Source organism: Gorilla gorilla, chromosome 19 (genome assembly GCF_029281585.2).
Source record: "Gorilla gorilla gorilla isolate KB3781 chromosome 19, NHGRI_mGorGor1-v2.1_pri, whole genome shotgun sequence".
NCBI classification, from domain to species: domain Eukaryota; kingdom Metazoa; phylum Chordata; class Mammalia; order Primates; family Hominidae; genus Gorilla; species Gorilla gorilla.
Window position 1 is genome coordinate 68,253,425 of NC_073243.2, and position 20,321 is coordinate 68,273,745.

General features: G+C 36.6%; 1 protein-coding gene across 5 annotated transcripts in view; it reads right to left on the reverse strand.

The window, feature by feature from the left end:
• Positions 1-20,321, reverse strand: part of NNT (nicotinamide nucleotide transhydrogenase) — a 111,052-nt gene that overhangs the window by 65,328 nt on the left and 25,403 nt on the right. For all 5 annotated transcript variants that reach the window (XM_019013521.4, XM_055367498.2, XM_019013520.4 and 2 more), the window contains 4 exons: positions 18,056-18,243; positions 2,121-2,254; positions 1,644-1,835; positions 938-1,091 (listed from right to left, as the gene is read on the reverse strand). In XM_019013521.4, the coding sequence (XP_018869066.1) occupies positions 938-1,091; positions 1,644-1,835; positions 2,121-2,254; positions 18,056-18,243 (668 nt within the window). The remainder of the gene's footprint in view (positions 1-937; positions 1,092-1,643; positions 1,836-2,120; positions 2,255-18,055; positions 18,244-20,321) is intronic.

A 20,321-nucleotide genomic window follows, 5' to 3' on the forward strand; every position in this document is an offset into this window, starting at 1 on the left:
AAAAAAAAAAATACAAAAATTAGCTGGGTGTGGTGGCATGCACCTGTAGTCCCAGCTACTCAGGAGGCTGAAGTGAGAAGCTTCCTTCCTCAACCCCAGGAAGTTAAGGCTATGGTGAGCCATAATCACACCACTGCACTCCTACCTGAGCAACAGAAAAAGATTCTGTCTCAAAAATACATATATGTATATTTTTAATATATATATAAATGACTGTATTTAAAATGTTTTCTATAACAGGAAAAATGTTTATTGTCTGCATATTATTTCACATGCTTTCATTCCAGTATTTAGCACAGTGCCTCTACTTACTGAGTCAATAAATGTAATCTCCAATTCCGTAGAGGTGGGACAAGTAACATGTTGCTGAAAAACCAAGTCTGTCAGGCCCGATTACTAATGGAATCCAAAAAAGACAACAGCATTTCATTTACTAATTTTGACAATTAATATATTACTTGCAGGCCGGGTGCAGTGGCTCACGCCTGTAATCTCAGCACTTTGGGAGGCTGAGGCGGGCAGATCACGAGGTCAGGAGATCGAGACCATCCTGTTTAACACGGTGAAACCCCGTCTCCACTAAAAATACAAAAATTAGCCAGGCGTGGTGGTGGGTGCCTATAGTCCCAGCTACTTGGGAGGCTGAGGCAGGAGAATGGCATCAACCCGGGAGGGGGAGCTTGCAGTAAGCCAAGATCGCGCCACTGCACTCCAGCCTGGGCAACAGAGCGAGACTCCCTCTCAAAAAAAAAAAAAAAAAGAAATATATATATATATATATAGATAGATAGATAGATAGATAGATATATGTGTAGATATATATGTGTATATATATCTATATATACGTATATATAGCTACACATATATCTACAGATATATATATATAACTTGCAAAATCAAACAATCAAGACTAAACCCTCGTAAATGGTATCCTCACCTGCTGTATATGCAGAAGCCGTTGACATTGTCTTCCTGAAGGGTGTAATGGTAGCTGCTTTTTCAGCTTCCAGCTCAGCCACTGTCTTCTGTTTTACTGGGGCACCTTGAGGAATATTTTTCGGTGTGGGAGCTGGGAAAATCACTTTACCATCCTAATAGACGTTAAAAAGTAGTACGTATTAAAAAGTCAATCCAGCATTTCAAAATTGCTTAAGGAATATACTATTTTTTAAAACCCTGTTCTTTTAAATATAATTTTATGTAAATATGTAAATTCATATAATTTGTATCATTTTACATAAATATGTCACATATGTATACAAATACTAATATCCATGTTACATATACATACATATATATGTAATTTGTATGTGTGCAGGACCATATATGCAAGAGTGCAAATTAAACCCTTGAAAGCAGATAAGTGGGGGGAATGTTTAATTTTTGCTGTATTTAATTTGTTTGTTCATTCTCCGTTTTTCAAAAGGAGTGTATATTTTTGGTTAAGTCATGTACTTTTAAGTCTTTGAAATATTTTTCTTTAAATCATTCTGCATTTACAAATAATTTTTATCAGCATAAAGCTGGCATACCAATACCTTATTAAAATATGTCTCAATTCCAAAATAGAATTCTTCCATAAACAGAAATTCTAAAACAAATTTACATTAAAAGCACAGGAAGGAATAGATCTCTTTACTTACTTTCATCACTACAGTTCCTCTAATGACATGACCCATCGTACCAAAGTCAAAGTCATCTTTCACATCAAAATAAAAATTATCTTTGTCCGGGCTGATGGCCTTCAGGAGTTTGGTGATGTTGTTGGAATATAGGGTGCTGGCCTGAGTGGCCATTCGGCTGGGCAGGTCTGTGTAGCCTATGTGAGTAATTCCCTAAATGAACAAAATTATAGTCAAAAAGGTCTGTCACCCTATGTTCACATTCATTCTAGAACAATTATCATTCATATTCAATGCTAAGTTTTGAAATTATATATCTTTATAAATATACATACATACCCATAAACAAATACATATTTCAACAGGAGCTTTAAATATGCCTGTTTTTAATTTTAAAATTTCAAGCCTTAATGTCTCTAAATATTTAAAGAAATAAACACCCCCTCATAACTCAAGACATGAGAAGTGATCACAGATAGAAAATGCATCTTGCTATACCTTATGAATGTAGAGTTCTCCTGGCTTAGTGGTTTCAAAGTTTCCACCAGCCTCAGCAGCTAAATCCACAACAACTGAACCTTCCTTCATTGACTCAATCATTTCTTTATTAAATAAAACTGGAGCTTTTTTACCTAATAAAATCAAAGAAAGCAGCACAAGTTGTATTATCATTTTCTAACACCTTAAAGTCTAATTATTACAGTAGTCTCTGGGCATTCAGGAATTTAACATCTGAAATTTTAACTCTTTCCAAGAGACCCCTAAAGACCATAGCATGGGTGAGACTGGGCATTCAGAAAAATATATGATGAGTGTGAGCAGCAAAAGCAGTGTGCAGGAGGAAGCCATGTGGCTGGCAAGCAGGCCCTGCCATCTGCTCAGCATGAGAATCTCAGCACTGCTCTCCCTACCCGGTTTATACACCACAGCATTCACGAAGAGATAAACAGTTTGACTGCTTTTTAAAAAATGCCTAATAATAAACCACTATGGAAACTATATGCACCCAAACTGAACAATTCGTAAAGGTCACCAATGTCAAGAGTACAGTTAATACTAATTTATGAATTACAAAACAGAACACTGCCAATTATCTTAACATATGTCACCAGATTTTCTAACACATCATATTAACCTACCTTAATTTAACACAGAAAACTTTGAGGAGAGACAGGAAAATGCCAAGAAATCAAAACAGTGGAATCCTACAACTCCAAAAGGTTTAGGAGTTCCCTCATACACTTTTATTCCCACTCAACAACTATGTATTGGTGTCTACAGTGAGTCAAGCCCTATCTATGCCTGGTGCTGGGAGTACAGTGGTAAATAAACAAAACAAGTCCTTGTTCTCATGGTGTGCATTCTCCTCATTTAATAGTTCACATTTTAAATTCACAATGTCTTTTTAAGAAGTTCACTAATTCTTACATAGAAGATGAAAACCCAGACCTTAGGACTTTTCGAGCTAATATACATCAATATGCTCAACAGGGGCTTATACTGTCAGCATACTATCGTGTTCACATTTCATAAAACAATGGAAATACCTAAATCAAAAGATAAAGGAAATAAACTTGTGACATTAGTAGTATGGAAGTAGAGCATGGCTGGGTGCAGTGGCTCAAGCCTGTAAGCCCAACAATTTGGGAGGCTGAGGTGGGGAGGATCACTTGAGCCCAGGAGTTCCAAACCAGCACATAGCAAGACCCCATCCCCACAAAAATAAAAAAACTTAGCTGGACGCGGTGGCATATGCCTATAGTCCTAACCACCCAGGAGGCTGAGAAAGGAGGATCACTTGAGCCCAGGAACTCGAGGATGCAGTGAGCTATTTTTGCACCACTGCACTCCAGCCAGGACAACAGAGTGAGACTCCATCTCTTTAAAATATACATATTTTTTATAAAAAGAAAGCAGAGCATTAGTAGCCTGATTATCTTTAGTTCTTCTTCTGAAAGCTTTCAATTCTGTGTTTACAGAATTTGATTCAAAAAGGAAAAATAACATTTGTAGTACATGTGGAAATAAAAGGTTGTGAAGATACAAGTGAAGTGTTTATGTAGTACTTCCTTCTTTTTGCTACAAACTGTATAGTTTTGAGATAAAGTCCAAATCCTAAGGCTCCTGGGACTGAATGCCTCTCACCCTGGGTGAAGTGCTTTTTCTAACATGCCCTCTCAAAACTGCACCATTGGACCTTCTTCTATTTCAGCCACACTGGGCTCGCTGCCACATGACTTGTTATAAGATCTCTTGTTCTTTCTTTTGAGTTTCCAAGAAAGAGCAAGAATCAAGAGACATTTTGCCCAGAGACAATACCCTGAAGTGCTGGTAGTTTCACCACTTCTCAAAATTCTCCAAAAGTATTCCTTTCCTCTACCCTCCGTACTGTAATCTAACAAAGGCACCTTGAATACTTAACTAAACTTTACTCAACCATGAGAATTTGAGGAAGCAAACCACATCCATCTGAGGACTATTCCCAAAATAAAGGTCATGCTGCTCGGCTCTCCAGTGACTTAAAGCTATGGATCATATGGCCGCCTCAACATAGAGGGGTGCATTTAAAGGGCTACCTGTACTTTCCAGGTATTTACTGTCATCACCATCCCCACCCTCTAGGGCCACAGCCTCTTCTCTATTTATCAGCCGTTGTTTAGCACAGCTTTTCCTCCCACCTTATTTGTACCCAACTTTGGCCAATGATTGCACATATTTGATTTGGCATCTAACTAAGTTCTCCTGCCCTAGATATGTGAGATTCCTTCTTTCTCCTGAGACATCCATAGCTAAGGATCAGTCCCTGGACTGTATGCTACCACTTTGCAAGACATCAAGTGTCCAAAACCATTTTTAGGCTCCCTAGAAACATCAAAATATACAACCCATTTATCTCCTCTGATTTCACTCATTCAACCTCCACAGAACAACTGTACAGTGGCTAACACAACTTTGAAAAACACATGGACATGTTTGCATCTTAACAGAGATAAGTTGGGTGTTTTGTCCCTATTATTGCTCAGAAATTCAATCACTTTTAAAACAATAGCATATTCTTTCACATAGGTTAACTTATTTGGTGTACAGACTGAAGGGCATCACTATAACAAGTTTAAAATTTTACTTAAGTCACACAAGAAAATTTAAAGACATGGAATTATTATAAGTAAAAAGCACATAACAAAATAGTATGTCAGTTTAGATATATATTTATATACATGAATGTTTCTCATTTATATATACATAGATTAATATTACATCATACAATACATATATGGTACAGTTTGTAGTAAATTCTATATCATATAAAATTTAACAAAATCAGGGTATATTTGAGTGGTGAGACTATTTTCTTCTCTGTGCTTTTCCTTATCTCCCAAATGTTTTAATTTTAAAATTAAAAGTTTTTAATAAGGGCTACAGGGAATACAATCATGAATGTAACAGTGCAGCTGCCTTCAAGCACTCACATGTGGATTAATTTTTTTGAAAATTCTGGAAAGTGCAGAAATAAAAATTGAAAACAGAAGGGAAAAAAATAAAGCCAAAAAAGAAGCAGAATAGTAAATAAAAGCTCCAGATAAGCAAAACCCCAAAAGAATAGGTCCAGAGAGAGAAAGACTGAGAAGACAATTTCAGAATACTACCTTACCCTGGTAGCCTAATATAATAAAGTATAATGCATAATAAATGCAGCATTACACAATGAAGAACAAAAGTAATATGATGGTTAGTTAGGTATCTGGGTAAAAAATATCTACCCAAACCTAATACCATACGTTAAACTCTAGAAAGATAAGAATTAATTGTAAAAGAAGAAAATCAATCCATAAAATGAAAGAAAAGAGGAAAAAGGAAACCTTGGGGAATATCTCTCCAGTCTGTGGATAAAAAAGCACTTCCTAAATTTAAAGCAATGAAGAAAATTACAAAAGAAAACATCAATAGATATGAAAATATAGATATATATGATATATATGAAAATGTATATATTATATATGTGTATATATGATATATATGAAAAATGTATATATTACAATTCTCAGACAAAAATTGATGAAAAGCTCACAGAAATTTCAATAAAAACAAAACACTATAATCCTATAGATAAGTGAAAAACAAATACAAATGGAAAATTCAATAAAAACAGTAAAAACAAATAAAAAAATGTTCACTCTTAGTATGATGTGGAGAGATCGCAGGTGATCTTTATTTTCTACTTCGTACTTTACAGCATCTCTAAAAAAACCACATATCATTTTTATTTTAAAGATAAAATAAAGTACTCCTGGATAATCACAACCAGTTTCTCCTTTAAGTCAAGAAGTGGCAGTTTAAAAGTTGGTACTAGGAGAACTAGAAGAATTTAGAAAAACCCCAACCTACTTACTTACCAATTGAAAAGCCTGACTCAAAGTCACCTGCCCTCCCTTCTACAACAAATGAAGCTATGCGGTTAGGGCAGTCTTTCGAGGAGTGTACCAAAACACAATAAAGGGAGACATGGGCATAACTAAACATGGAATACAAACAGGAAGATGTGTCCGGATTTTGTACATGTATAACATGGAAATGAATATATCCAATGTTTACAAATTCTTCAAATATAAAGAGATGCCCTCTACACCCCAGAGACAGCTTGGTGAAAGACCTAGATATAAAAGACAAAATAAGCACCTCTTTCTGACAAAGGCTGATAAAAAAGAAAATAATAATAAGCACATCAGGTATTTTTAGACATAATTGCAAAAGAAACAGGAAAATTAATAAAAGAAGGCAGATGAGAGGCATTTTTAAAGCCCAATTGGGCTTTAACTTTTCTATTAATTTTATCATTTATCTGCAAAAGATGAGATACACAAAAAGATCATTAGATTTCCTAAACCAGCCCGCTTAAAAAAAAAATCAATCACTGTGACAGAATAAAATTAACAAGGAGAGAAAATTTTAAGAAATATTTTCTGACACAATACCAACTGTGGGTGAAGGATTTGGCATGATATCCAACTTTATGAAATATTTCTTGCTCCCTTCTGGTTCGTGGACATTAAGTTCCCCTGGAAGGGTTACTCAGTTCCCTCTCAGAGGGACTTATTTCCACACTTTTGCCAAGAAAACTGTAGGACATCAAGCTGTCTCACAGTCATCATTCAAATATTCATTCATTCATTGACATAATTAATACTTATTTAGTGCCTCCCATATGCAGGGTGAATGGAGGAAGAAAAATTTTACTTAGGCTCTAGAGTCTAATATTTTACAACTAAAAGTGGCTGCATTCAAAGGTTGGTCAACAATTTTATTACTAGAAGAGTTGGATATTTAAAGCACTCATGTAAAAATATGAATTATAGTTTCCCAATTGGTTGGCAGTTATTTGGAGTGAATAAGGGTATCACAGGTTAGTGTAAGGCATCCTTGAATCTCCATGTGCACCATGAATTGACTGTAGACTGAAAAACTGCCTCATGCATGTGTTCTATTTATTGATATATGCACATATGGCTGTGATTCACGTAAATTCATTCTTAAATGTTACTGAATTCACAGTATCTTTTCTCAACCATGTATTTTCTCAATAAATGAATACTAAGATGCAATTTTAAAAGTATTAAAATAAGGAGCTGCTAGAAAAACTAACTTCTGCTTTTTTGTTTTTTCTCATCTGTGACTGGAGAAAAAATTACTAATTTCTAAAAATGGCTTTAACAACTCATTGCTATGTAGCAAAAGAATATATCATTGGCTTCTTTACAGCACTAAATTCAAAAAGAGTCACACAGCTTAAACTAAATACCAAAGACTAAAGATTTACCACAAAATTCTGTAATATATTGTATCTTTTTGAATGAATCAGGCCTAACATGATCATCTGAAATCAATAAATTCCCAGATTCTATCTTAATGGGAAAAGAACAAAGCCCTCACACTTTAATCATACCAAAAAGAAAAAATTAATTAATTAATTAAGAAGAAACCACTAAAAATATTTAAAATAACAAGACATGAAGATGAAATGGGTTTACCACAAAATTTTATAATGATTCCAAGGAGCATTCAGCATCATTTACTGGAATTACTCAACAGCATGTAATCAGATGGGGAAATTCCTAACTTCCTGGCCTGTAAGGCATCAAATTAGAGGGTCTAAAAAAAAAAAAAAAAACTTTCTGCTTTAACAAAAACATGAGATATTTAGCTCCACAGTAGCAAATAAATAATATGAATTATAGAATCTATTAATCCAAACCAAGATAGATTTCTCATGAACAAGTACTAGGCAGACAAGGACAGTTTTTAATGTAATGTAGTCTCTATATTGACTAAATGTAAAATAGAGCAGGTAAAGAAAGATAGGCTGAACTTTATCATTTACACAGTAAGAACCTTCATTATAACAACATAATGTTGCACTGAGTATTGTTAGTATCTACTCAGTATCCATTTCCTCCTTTTATCACTATGCTGATTTTCATTTTTCCACCCAGTCCACAAGCTTCAGGAGACATGTCCTCAGAAACCACTTGTATTAGTCTGATCTCACGCTGCTATAAATTGCTGGCCAAGACTGGGTGATTTATAAATGAAAGGGGTTTAATTGACTCACAGTTCCGCAAGGCTGGGGAGACTTCAGGAAACTTACAATCATGGCAGAAAGGGAAGCAAACATGTTCTTCACATGGCAGAAGGAGAAAGAAATGAGTGCCCAGTGAAGGGGGAAGCTCCTTATAAAACCATCAGATCTCATGAGAACTAGCTCGCTATCACGAGAACAGGATGGGGGAAACTGCCCCCTTGGTTCAATTCTCTCCACCTGGTCCTTCCCGTGATACGTGGGGATTATGGGAACAACAATTCAAGATGAGATTTGGGTGGGGGCACAACCAAATCATATCACCACTCCAGAGGCAGGCCTGGAAGGCCTAAGGGTAATCTTATCACCTTATTAGTGACTGGTTCAGAAATCCAGGTGTAAGCCGAGGTGCATCTCATTGCCCTACCTACAAGGATTGGTTCAGAAATGGTCATAAATCAATCAAGGTTAATATAAATGAGGGAAAATGTGCTAAGGATTTCTGAAAAAGAAGTTTCCTTCTTTTTGCTCTTCAAGAGGGTGCCATCAGCACTGGACTACCTCCTCTAGATATTGTGTTGTACACACTGGAGCCTGAAATTGTTGCTGCCTTCTGCACAGCACTGAGGATGAAGCCAACTCAGAGAGGAAAGCATGAAGGAGCACAGTCAGAGTGTCCCAGCCCACACCTATCCACAGCTATAACCGGACTATGTTCTGTTAACAGAACCCAAGAAATCGCCTACCTTAAGGCAGGTTGTATTAGAATTTCTGTTTCTGGCAGCTAAAGGCATCCTAATGGATCCATACTAAAATCTCTTTTAGCATTTCAAAATCACTGATGGGGTTAAAGTACTGAGTCTTAAGCTTTTAAAATGTTACCAATGATAACAAAAGGGTTTTTATACATATATGTATGCATGTGAGAATAAGAAATAATAGATTACGTAAAATATAGAATATGGCAAGAAAGTGCTGAACATCTAATCCACTGATCCATTATCTAATGAGTCTCTGATTTAGCTGGCTCCATAGTACATACAGCAACCCCTCTACTCTGTTTACCACAGATATGAAAGCTGTGTTCATGAGCCTAAAGAGATTCTGGCCCAAGCTTAAATAGTCAAGCAGAGTACTTTATATGTGAGCTTTATCCCTGGAACCACAGGAAAACTTTGTCTGCATAATTATTTGTATAAGGAACCAGACAGAAAGTCAGGCTGGCAAATAGTTGGCTTTTACAAACTGGACCCCTTGAGATATTTCTAAATGTAATACTTCTGAAATATGATTAGTCAACAGCATATTTTAGAAAATTAGAAAAATTCCTAAAGATCTATTTAAAGAAGAAACCTAAACACAAGCTTTTACCTCATAATTAAAGAACATGTTTATAAAAATTTTGAAAGGATTAACTTAATAATTTACCTCTCAAAGCTGCAAAATTCTGTATAAATAAAAAGCAAAATTAGTCAAGATTTTACCATGGTTTCACAGGTTACAGGAATTCTCCAAACTTAAATGGTAGCACAAATAAGGAAATAAATATTCTCATAGAAACTATAGCATTCTTTGAATTCTCTCCAACATATGTATAGGTGTACATTAGCTACCAAAATCCTTTAAAAATTGAAGCAATAAAATTGTATTACGCATTCTGATGTTATTATTTTGTTACTACAAAAGAATTTAAAAGTGTTTTAAAAAATAGAAACAGTGCTGCTTATTTTCTTTCTCACGTCTTTCAACTTAGGTCAGAATGAGGTTAACTGGGAAAACAGCCTTAATAAAATGGATATCTTCAGCAAATTCATATCAAAAACAATTAAGTCATGTTTCTCCCCAGGGAAACCCATGCCACATTGCCATCTAATAAATACTGGTTATGTAACTTCATGGGTGGATTCATGAGGCACCATCTTCAATGGTCCACATAATCCTTGAGAATGTCTGGACTTTTATTGCAAAAGTCAGTAAGATTTGTGTCCTGAGTACCATCCAGAAGACGAGGCATCGCCAATGGAAGAAAGAATTACAATAATGTTCTCTATGCCCAGCCCTACACTGGGTTTTTTCTTCATTCCTCAAAACAACTTTGCAAGGTAGAAATTTTTATCCACATTTCAGAGATAAGGAATCTGATATTCAGAGAGACAAATCAGCTGTTAAGTAGTGGAACCAGAATTTTAATCTACTCTATCTGGCTCTAAATCTATGACCCTTCCTCTGTTTTCCAATGAACAGATTAAACATTAACACATAAAATTACAAAGTAGGGAAGAGGAAAGAGGCTGTTAGCTGTGCACAAAAATCTACATTTGTTATGGGCTGAATTGTGGCCACTGCAAAATTCCTATGTTGACGCCCTAACCCCCAATACCTCAGAATATGGCTGTATTTAGAGACAGGGCCTTTAAAGAGGTGATTACGTTAAAATGAGTCTATTAGGGTGGGCCCTAGGACAATCTGACTGGTGTCCTTAAAATGAGAGGAAATTGAAGCATAAAAAGAGAAACCAGGAATGCACACACACAGAGGAAAGACCATGTGAGGACACAGCAAGAGGGCAGCCATCCACAAGCCAAGGAGAGAGGCTCAGAGGAAACTAACCCCACAGACACATTGACCTTATACATCTATCCTCCAGAACTCTGGGAAAATAAATTTCTGTTGATTAAGCCACTAGGTCTGTGGTATTTTGTTATGGCAGCCCTAGCACACTAATACAATGTTCTCTTATTCTTGGGCACAGAGCTAGACAATTCCCAGCTTCCCTCACGGTTAAGTTTGGCCACATGACTAAGTCTTAGCAAAAGAATGCAAAGCAAGAGTGATGTGTACCACTTCCTGGCCTTCCATGCACACTCCTCTATCCCACTTTCCCTCTGGCTGGCTTAAATAGAGACAGTCCCAGAGCAACCTTCATAGCCTCATAATGATGATGGCAACACTGTGCTAACCCGAATCCCAAATGACCATATGAAAAAGAGCTGCCCATCAATATGTGAACCTATCTATTACTAAGCAAGATGTTAATTTCTGTAACATCAGAGCCATTATGCATTGTTGGATTAATCTGTTATAGCAAAACTCATAGATTTAGGGCTAGACCACCCTAACTAATACTGAAGCACAAGAAACTATAGGGAAAATGGAAGGAAGGAGATACAGCAATGCATATGGTAGGGAAGTACTAGTACATTAGCAGTAACGCTATTTGTGCTCCTTTGCCAAAGACAGCCTCAGTCTCCTAATCCTTTACAACCCAGGGAAAGCCGGGAAGGAAGCATAATGCATACCAATATTGCAACATGCTTTTGGAGAAATAACAAACCAAACCAAAGTATAACGATGCCATACATTTTCCTAACAGAACATTTGTTAAATCTGGCCCAGTCACTCACAAACTGTGCTCAAATACACCCTAAGAACAAGACTGATAAATAGCAATGGAAAACATCACAGTTTTGGCATCTTCCACTTGAGGACAAGTTGCTCTATCTGCATTGAAAGCTACGAAGAGGTGTGTAGACAGCCTGTGGTTACCAACCCTTGATGTTGCAACACTTAAGTTTCTCTCTGTTCTTCAAAATGTCTTCAATATCCTCAAAACAAATGAAACTTTATATAACAATACTACAAAAGTCTATATAATCATAAAATACATTGAAGGGAAGGAATTACCGAACATGAATCAGATAACAAAAAAAGTAATATAAAAGAATTGGGAATAACTGATCTATAGCATATAGTTTTGTCCTTTATGATCATAATGCATACAGAATAAGAAAATGAATAATAAATCCTTACTTTTGGGAAAAACTTTAGTCATCAAAAACAATATTTCTTTGTGGAATTACACAACTAGAGAGTATCAGTTATTCTTGTATCAATTACTCTCTTGCCTGAAAGCACAGGTTTCAACAATTACTATGGAAAGTCATTCTTTTGCGCTATATTTCCACTCCATATGAAAGATAAATTTAACAAGACAGATGGAGAACAAAGCAACATCTCAGGTTCATATATGTAAGGAACTTGCATATTGGAGGAAAACACCTCCCACCCAATTCTCCAGAGACATGGAAAATTACCACAGAAGTCCACATCCTTTGAGGGGTGTATTTTACAGATCCTAACAAGTATAGATAAAAACAAAAAGTATGGCCACCCTAATCTGGATTGTGCCTAAAAAGAGACACAAGTACATATGGCATAAGGTATTTTAATTTACCATCAAGCAATGAATATGTTCCTTCCTCTCTGACAGGACACTTTCTAATTCCCAAACAGCCCTTCCACTACTTCCTAATTCTATCTCCTGAGAGGTCTAGCTAGCCAACCACCTCAAACTGCAGACTGGGCAGTGTTCCAGTTTTGAATAATTTAAGAAAGTTAAGTTCCCAGGCTTAAATTAGCCTCTGCAATGTTCCTATCCAAAAGTGAACCAACAGAGTGTTCTATCAGAATTTGGGGACAGCACTGAAAAAAATGAAAGGAACTGTACCAACCAAGACCTAAGGAAGGTATCCAGAATTATTAGTTCAGCAACATTTGCTAAGCCACCATTGTGTACAAACCACTATGCCAAGCGCTGGCATAAATCAAAGACTCCTGCTGCACTCACCGGGAGACAAGATAACTGAGGAATGATGGGAATAAGCACTGCTGTAATAGGAAGAACAAGCAAAGTGCTTTGAGTGCAGAAAAAAGAAAAAAGAACACTACTGCTGAGCAGGAGGCAATAGAAACTATGGAGGATGTAGTAATTGAGTTGAGTAGGATTTCAAAAAGCAGGGAAGGGCAAGGATAGTATTCCAAAGAGAAGGAGCAATATGTGCAAAGGCAAAAAAGTATCTTGGCCCATTTGAGGAGATAATAGCAGTCAACATGGCTGAAATCAGGCCCAGAGAATAAGATATCAGTTTAACACCAGACCCAAAAGCTAAATCAGGACCAGATAATGAAAGCCAAGAAATACCTCCAAGGAATGCAAACTTTATACCACAGGTAATTGGGGAGTGGGAGACTATGATCCAACTCTGTTCAGTTTAGATGGCTTACTTCATCTAATGATGCTGGGAACCCAAGTCGCCCAAGCTACTGTCATCATTGCTAAACAAAAACTCAGGCCTTAGAATAGCTATGGTTCCCCTAAATTAATAAGGACTAGACCTGAGGTGGGAAAGGGGAGAGCTGGGAAGGTATAGGACTTAGCATGTGCTCCATAGTTCTCTTCATTCTCATTGGAACTTAGGTGAAATTTGCCCAAGACACAGTCAGTGCAAAATCACCATGATTCCTTCTCACCCCACACCATACTCCCCTCCCCAACATACTTATCAGATTTTCAACCTGATTCAGTCCCTTCCTGATTAACTATTCTATGTCTATGACAAGTTTCTCTAAAAGGGTTTCAGATCACTAGGGATGCTAAAAAATCTTGTGTCTCAAAAGGCTTAGCAGAAAAGATTATGAGCACAGCCTGAACATTACCAGAGAGCAAGGCTGCCTTACTTTTTAATGGTAGCCCCAAAGGTCAACGAGCTGGACAGGAAAGTAGAGAGCTTTCCTTTGTGTGCACAGCACCACAAAGCGGGGCTGTCAGCTTGGCCCCATCCTCAAGTTACCTGCATTAAGTGAAATTCTCACCTTTAACCCATCATTCAACCCAACAGGGGGGTGAGATGACGGTTTAAGATATCAGGCAGCATAACAACTAGCTAGCTACAGAACTATCTCATTCCACATACAATCTACGTAAGTACAAGTTCATTGTTTTTTCAAGACCACCAAGTGACGTATACCTAGGACAATAAAAATTTACCAACTCTGTAAAATTGCTCCCTGAAACTAGTTACTTACCTGTGTCTGCCTCTCAACATTCTTATCCACACCAGGCCTTCAGTTCAGCCTTCCAGGGATCTCAGTCTATAAATCTTAGCTTAGAGAATTTCTGACATTTGACTTAATCCCCTTTGAATCCACTCAAGGAAAACTTCAGAACAATTTCTGCTCTGAGGGTCATTCAAGAGTCAGATACATCATCAGGGGACCTAGGCAAAGGCTCAGGACATAAACCAGTAAAGGTATAATGCCAAGGATATTGTTTTCCAAAGGGCATTTGTACCTTCATGTACTCTTTCAGTCATTTTTGTTAAATGCTCATGCTTTCCGTTTTCAGTGCCCCAGAGATAGGAAAGATCTTTAGAAAAATCACCTTTTTCCATATAATATTCTAATTCACTTTTTTCTTTCTTCCCTTTTTTTTTTTTTTTTTTTTTCAAAAGAAACTAAAGGTCCTTTTCAGCCAGCCTTTTGAGGGTGAGCTCTGGGCTGAGGTACTGATCAAGGACTTTCTGTAAGTTTAATGTTCACATTAATCTTCAGATCGTGGCTTCAGAAAACAAGAAAGGCTTAGTGGAACAGATTAATAAAACTTCTTCAACTAGTCTTCAAGACTGTCATACAGTCTGACCTTTTACTAAAGTATGCTAACTATAAACTACTTATAAAAAATAAAATATTATGGGGAGAGGGGAAGGCCCTGAAAGTCAGTATGTGTTTATAAAATAAATCTTGAGTACTATCACTGACATCTAGCTCTGTAATCAATAATAAATCTATATACTCTATTCAAATTATCCCTAGCTCTTTAGAGTATGGGTTGACTAAATAAAACTAGCTTCCTATCCACATGGCTTACTCCATGAGTAAATGTTTTAGCACCCTCTACTGGCCACTTGTTACATCTAATCCTCCCATAACTTCCCCGCTAATGCGCAGCTGCCTCTCAGAGGTCAGGTGGTGGCTGCAGCATATGTCACCCCATTCCTTCCTCAGAACCACCTGTGAAACAGCTGAGCCAGGAGCCACTGCCACACAAGAAAAGGATGAATCCTGAAGTGCTCTCCTGACACTGCTTGTGCCTGAGTTATGTCTTCACTGACAGATTTCACAAACACTATCCTGGGTCCGGGGTTTGTCTGATCTGCATGCACCTCCAGAAACCAACCACAGGCCTCATTCCTACACTTACAGATGCTCCCATTGCCTGAGCCCTGCCGAAACCCCCATATCAGACTCCTACCTGTCTGCTTCATCTAGCCGCTCTGGGGGGATGCGGTTATCTGGAGAGACGAGCTCACCTATCACCTGGGTTAACAGAGGACAGAAAGAAAAACACATTTGGAAGGCTTGTTTTCCCCAACAAGCTCACAGATCTGATGCCAATCAATTCTTTGTCCTTGGGTTTATATTAGCCAGGTTTTTTGTTGTGGGGGAAGCTACTGGAGGAGAGTTTCTCCTCTTTCATAGCCTCATGACAAAGCAAATTCTAATTCTCCACAGTACCTCAGAGAAAGTGAGGCTCCTTCACTAGGATCTAACATAAGCAACCAAGAACCCTTTAAGCTCTCATTATATGACCCACTTTCTTTCAGAAAGGAAAAAATTAGAGTCAGTATGGTATTCATTATTCAATAACAAAAGGAAAGGATAGGTGAAGAGAAGAGGTGAGACTATAAAAGGTGGACAGTTTCTTCGCTCCCAAATCTTGCTAGATCAAGCTACTGCTTACTGATTAATAAACACTTATTGGTTTGACATCAGTCATGCACTGAGTACAAAATACTCTTTAGAAGGAGATTTGTAAAGGGACTAGAAAGTAATTCCTACCATCAAAAAGCTCACAATTTGGCTGAAAACATGTCAAAGGAAATAATTTAAAACTGACAAAGGGTCATTCCCATAAGTAAAAATATACACTGAAAATTCCATAAATACATACACATACAAAGTCCCCTCTCTCTCACATATATAGAAAAATATGATCAAAATATTAATAACAGTCATCTCTCTGGTAGAACTTCAAATGATCTGTATTTTTTTTCTTATTTATCACCACAGTTTGAATTTCCTACAAGAAGGTAGTATCTTAACAAAGAAAATGTAAATAAATTAACAATCAATTTATCAAGGGTTTGAGCAGAGGAACCTGCTTATGAATATAATATTGTACATACATCAAGCAATGGTGCTGGGATAACTGGCAAGCCACATGCAGAAGAATGAAGCTGGATCCTCATCCCTCACCTTATACAAAAATTAACTCAAAAATGGATCAAAGACTTAAATCTCAGACCTGAAACGATAAAAATTCTAGAACAAAACATCAGAAAAACTCTTCGTCTAGAAGAGTTGGGCAAAGAGTTCATGACCAAGAACCAGAAAGCAAATGTAACAAAAACCAAGACAAATAGATGGCACTTAGTTAAACTAAAAAGCTTTTGCACAGTAAAAGAAATAATCAGAGTAAACAGACAACCCAGGATGGGAGAAAATTTTCACAAACTATGCATCTGACAAATGACTAATATCCAGAATCTACAAGGAACTCAAACAAATCAGCAAGAAAAAAATAAATAATCCCATCAAAAAGTGGACAAAGGACATGAATAGACAATTATCAAAAGAAGATATACAAATGGCCAACAAACATATGAAAAAATGCTCAACATCACTAATGATCATGGAAATGCAAATCAAAACTACAATGAGATACCAGCTTACTCCTGCAAGAATGGCCATAATTTAAAAATAAAAAAATAACTGATGTTGGCATGGATGTAGTGAAAAGGGAACACTTTTACACTGCTAGTGGGAATGTAAACTAGTACAACCACTATGGAAAGCAGCATGGAGATTCCTTAAAGAACTAAAGTAGAACTACCATTTGATTCAGCAGTCTCACTACTCGGTATCTACCCAAAGGAAAAGAAGTCATTATATAGAAAAGACATTGCATACACATGTTTATAGCAGCACAATTCACAGTTGCAAAAATATGAAACCAGCCTAAATGCCCATCAACCAACGAGGAGATAAACATACATATGCATATATACACACACCATAGAATACCACTCAGCCACAAAAAGGAACAAAATAATGGCATTCACAGAAACTTGGATGGAGTTGGAGACCACTATTCTAAGTGAAGTAACTCAGGAATTAAAAACTAAACATTGTTAAAAGTGGAAGCTAAGCTATGATATAATGGGCTTTGGGGACTCAGGGGTTAAGAGTGGGAGGGGGGGTGAGGGATAAAAGACTAAACATTGTGTACAGTGTATACTGCTCAGGTGACAGGTGCACCAAAATCTCAGAAATCACCACTAAAGAACTTTTCTATGCAACCAAACACCACCTGCTCCCCAAAAGCTATTGAAGTTGTTTAAGTTGCAGAGAAAATAATAGTAATAATAATCTTTTCTAAATAAATGGTGTTTTATTCTTCGGAAAAAAAAAAAACATTGTACACACAGTATAATCTATGAATTTATATAAAAATTCACAAAAGGGCTAGGCGTGGTGACTCACGCCTGTAATCCCATCACTTTGGGAGACCAAGGCGGGCGGATCACCTGAGGTCAGGAGTTTGACACCAGCCTGGCCAACATGGCAAAACCCCGACTCTACTAAAAACACAAAAATTAACCAGACGTGGTGGTGGACACCTGTAATCCCAGTTACTTGGGAGGCTGAGGCAGAAGAATCGCTTGAACCCAGAAGACGGAGGTTGCAGTGAGCTGAGACCATGCCACTGCACTCCAGCCTGGGCAACAAGAGCAAGACTCCATCTCAAAAAAAAAAATTTTTCACAGAAAAAATACTTGAAGAAAATTATTAATGAATATGAATTTTGTCATATGTTTTCTTGTTTTCTAGTAATTTTACAATAGAAAGTACTAGATCCTTCCTTAAAGAAATTCAAATGTTAAGCAATCATTCACTCTTGCCTTTTTTTAAAAAAAAGAGTAAAAGTGCTTTTAAAATAACCGTTTACTTAATGGCATACCTGGAATAAGTGCTGTGCTGATAAGGATGTCTATCTCCTTGCATTGTTGAGCAAAGAGTTTCATTTCAGCTTCAATGAACTCTTTGGACATCTCTTTTGCATATCCTCCTTGTCCCTCACCAGATTCCTTCAAGTCCACCTCCAAGGGCTCAGCACCAAGAGACTTGAACTGTTCCAAAGCTGCAGCTCTAGGGTGATTGTTAAAGTGGAAATAGTAGTTATTTCAGGTCCTAATAAAGAAGTCAAGATCATCATTTACATATACCTTTTTAAGAACAACTATATATTCAAAAGTCAACAGTCCCTTTGATTTCGTACTTAATTGTTCCAATTTTGTTCTAAAGGCAAGTAACATATTTATGAGAATATTCTTTTCTGAAAGAAAAAAAACTACTGAGAATTCCAACTTCTACTTAGTTAAGTTGCAAAAGCGATTTCACAATTGCCAACTCCAGTAATCAATTGTGTTCCTTATGACCCCGACGTGGATGATGATGTGATACCTCATACACATCAGGATTTGATGTCATTCAAATCACTCAAGATGAGGTTTTTCACTTGTAAATATTCTGAATTTGTTCTTACTAGAGACCTTTCCCACAAAAATAACTCTTTATATGTAAAATTATTCTAATAAAGTGATTTTTTGCCCCCCAACCAGTCCTTATTAAATTGTGTTTGCAAAAAGTAACCTATAAATAGTAGTAAAGGGTAAAATGTGAAAAGCCAACACATTTAAATTATATAAAAATAAATTCAGTTTTAAATAAATAAATAAATGCTACCCAAGTACTGTCTCCTGGTTGGAAAACCAGAGCCAACAAACACCTCAGCTCTGTGGTGGACGTGCATGTAACTCATCAATATCCATTCCACTATGGTAAATCTCAAACCCCCCTAATGACAATAATCACTCAGGGTACTTGTTAAAAATTCAAATTGCCAGGCCCCTTCCCAGACCCAGTGAATTATAATCTCCAGCAAACAGGCCAGACGCTATATTATTTTTAGCAAGAGCTGCAGTTCATCCTTGTCATCAGGGAAGTTTGGGAAACCATGATCTGAGCCAATAAATCCCTAGCAACCATCATGTTCAAGAGTATGCATAAAGGGTAGGACATACAGTCCATGGTTGAGCAAGAGGTTCTCCCTCTGCTGGCTTGAGCAAGGAATCTGGTAGCCCAGATTGCCCCCTGGAGGTAAAGTTGCAACCACAAGTGGAATCAGCCTTAGGAGGAAGACAAAGCCAAGGACAGCAGAGAGGAGTGACAGAAACTGGTCCTTGATAGCACGGAGGAGCATCTCACTCTAATGTGAAAAGGAAGTCATTCTCCTGGATTCTCAGTTAGAAGAAATAATACATTTTCTAATGGTTTAAGCCAATCTGAGTTGGTGTTCCATTTGTGGCAGCCATAGGGATATAGTTCTTTAAAAAGCTTCAGAATTGTCTACCAATATTAATAAGAATTAGATGAATTCAAAATGTTATATTTGTATTTATATGTTATATATAAACACACATACATATATGTGTGTATATGTGTGTATACACAGACATATATATTATATATACACACATACATATATATACACATACATATATGTATATAAAATAATCCAAATTTTGTTCTAAAGTTATATCTATATAATTTCTATAAGAAATTACACCAAAATATCACTAGCAATTATATCTGGCTGATAGAATAATAAAAGGTATTTTCACTTTCATCCTTATGTTTCTCTCTATTTTTCAATAATGAATATGCATCATTAGAAATATAAGCTACTTCTAAATCTTTGTAGTTATATCTTTGCCCATAAAATAATCTCATAATTTAAAAACATTATAACATATTAGCATTTAAAATGTGTATATCTTTTGACTCCAATATTTCCTTAGAATTTATCTAAGGAAATAATGAGATATCTCCATAAATGTATGTTCTCAGATATAAAGTCATCCCTCAGTATCCATGGGGAATTGGTTCCACGATCCCCCTGAGATACCAAAATCCACGGATGATCAAGCCCCTTATAAAAGACAGTGTAGTATTTGCACGTAGCCTACATACATCTTCCCAAATAGTTTAAATCATCTCTAGATTATTTATAATGCCTAATAAATGTAAATGTTATGTAAATAGTTGTTATACCATATTGTTTAGAGAATAATGACAAGAAAAATGAAATTGGTACTAGCTCAGTACAAACACAATCATTTTTTCTGAATATTTTTGATCTGGTTGAACCCACAGATAATAGAACA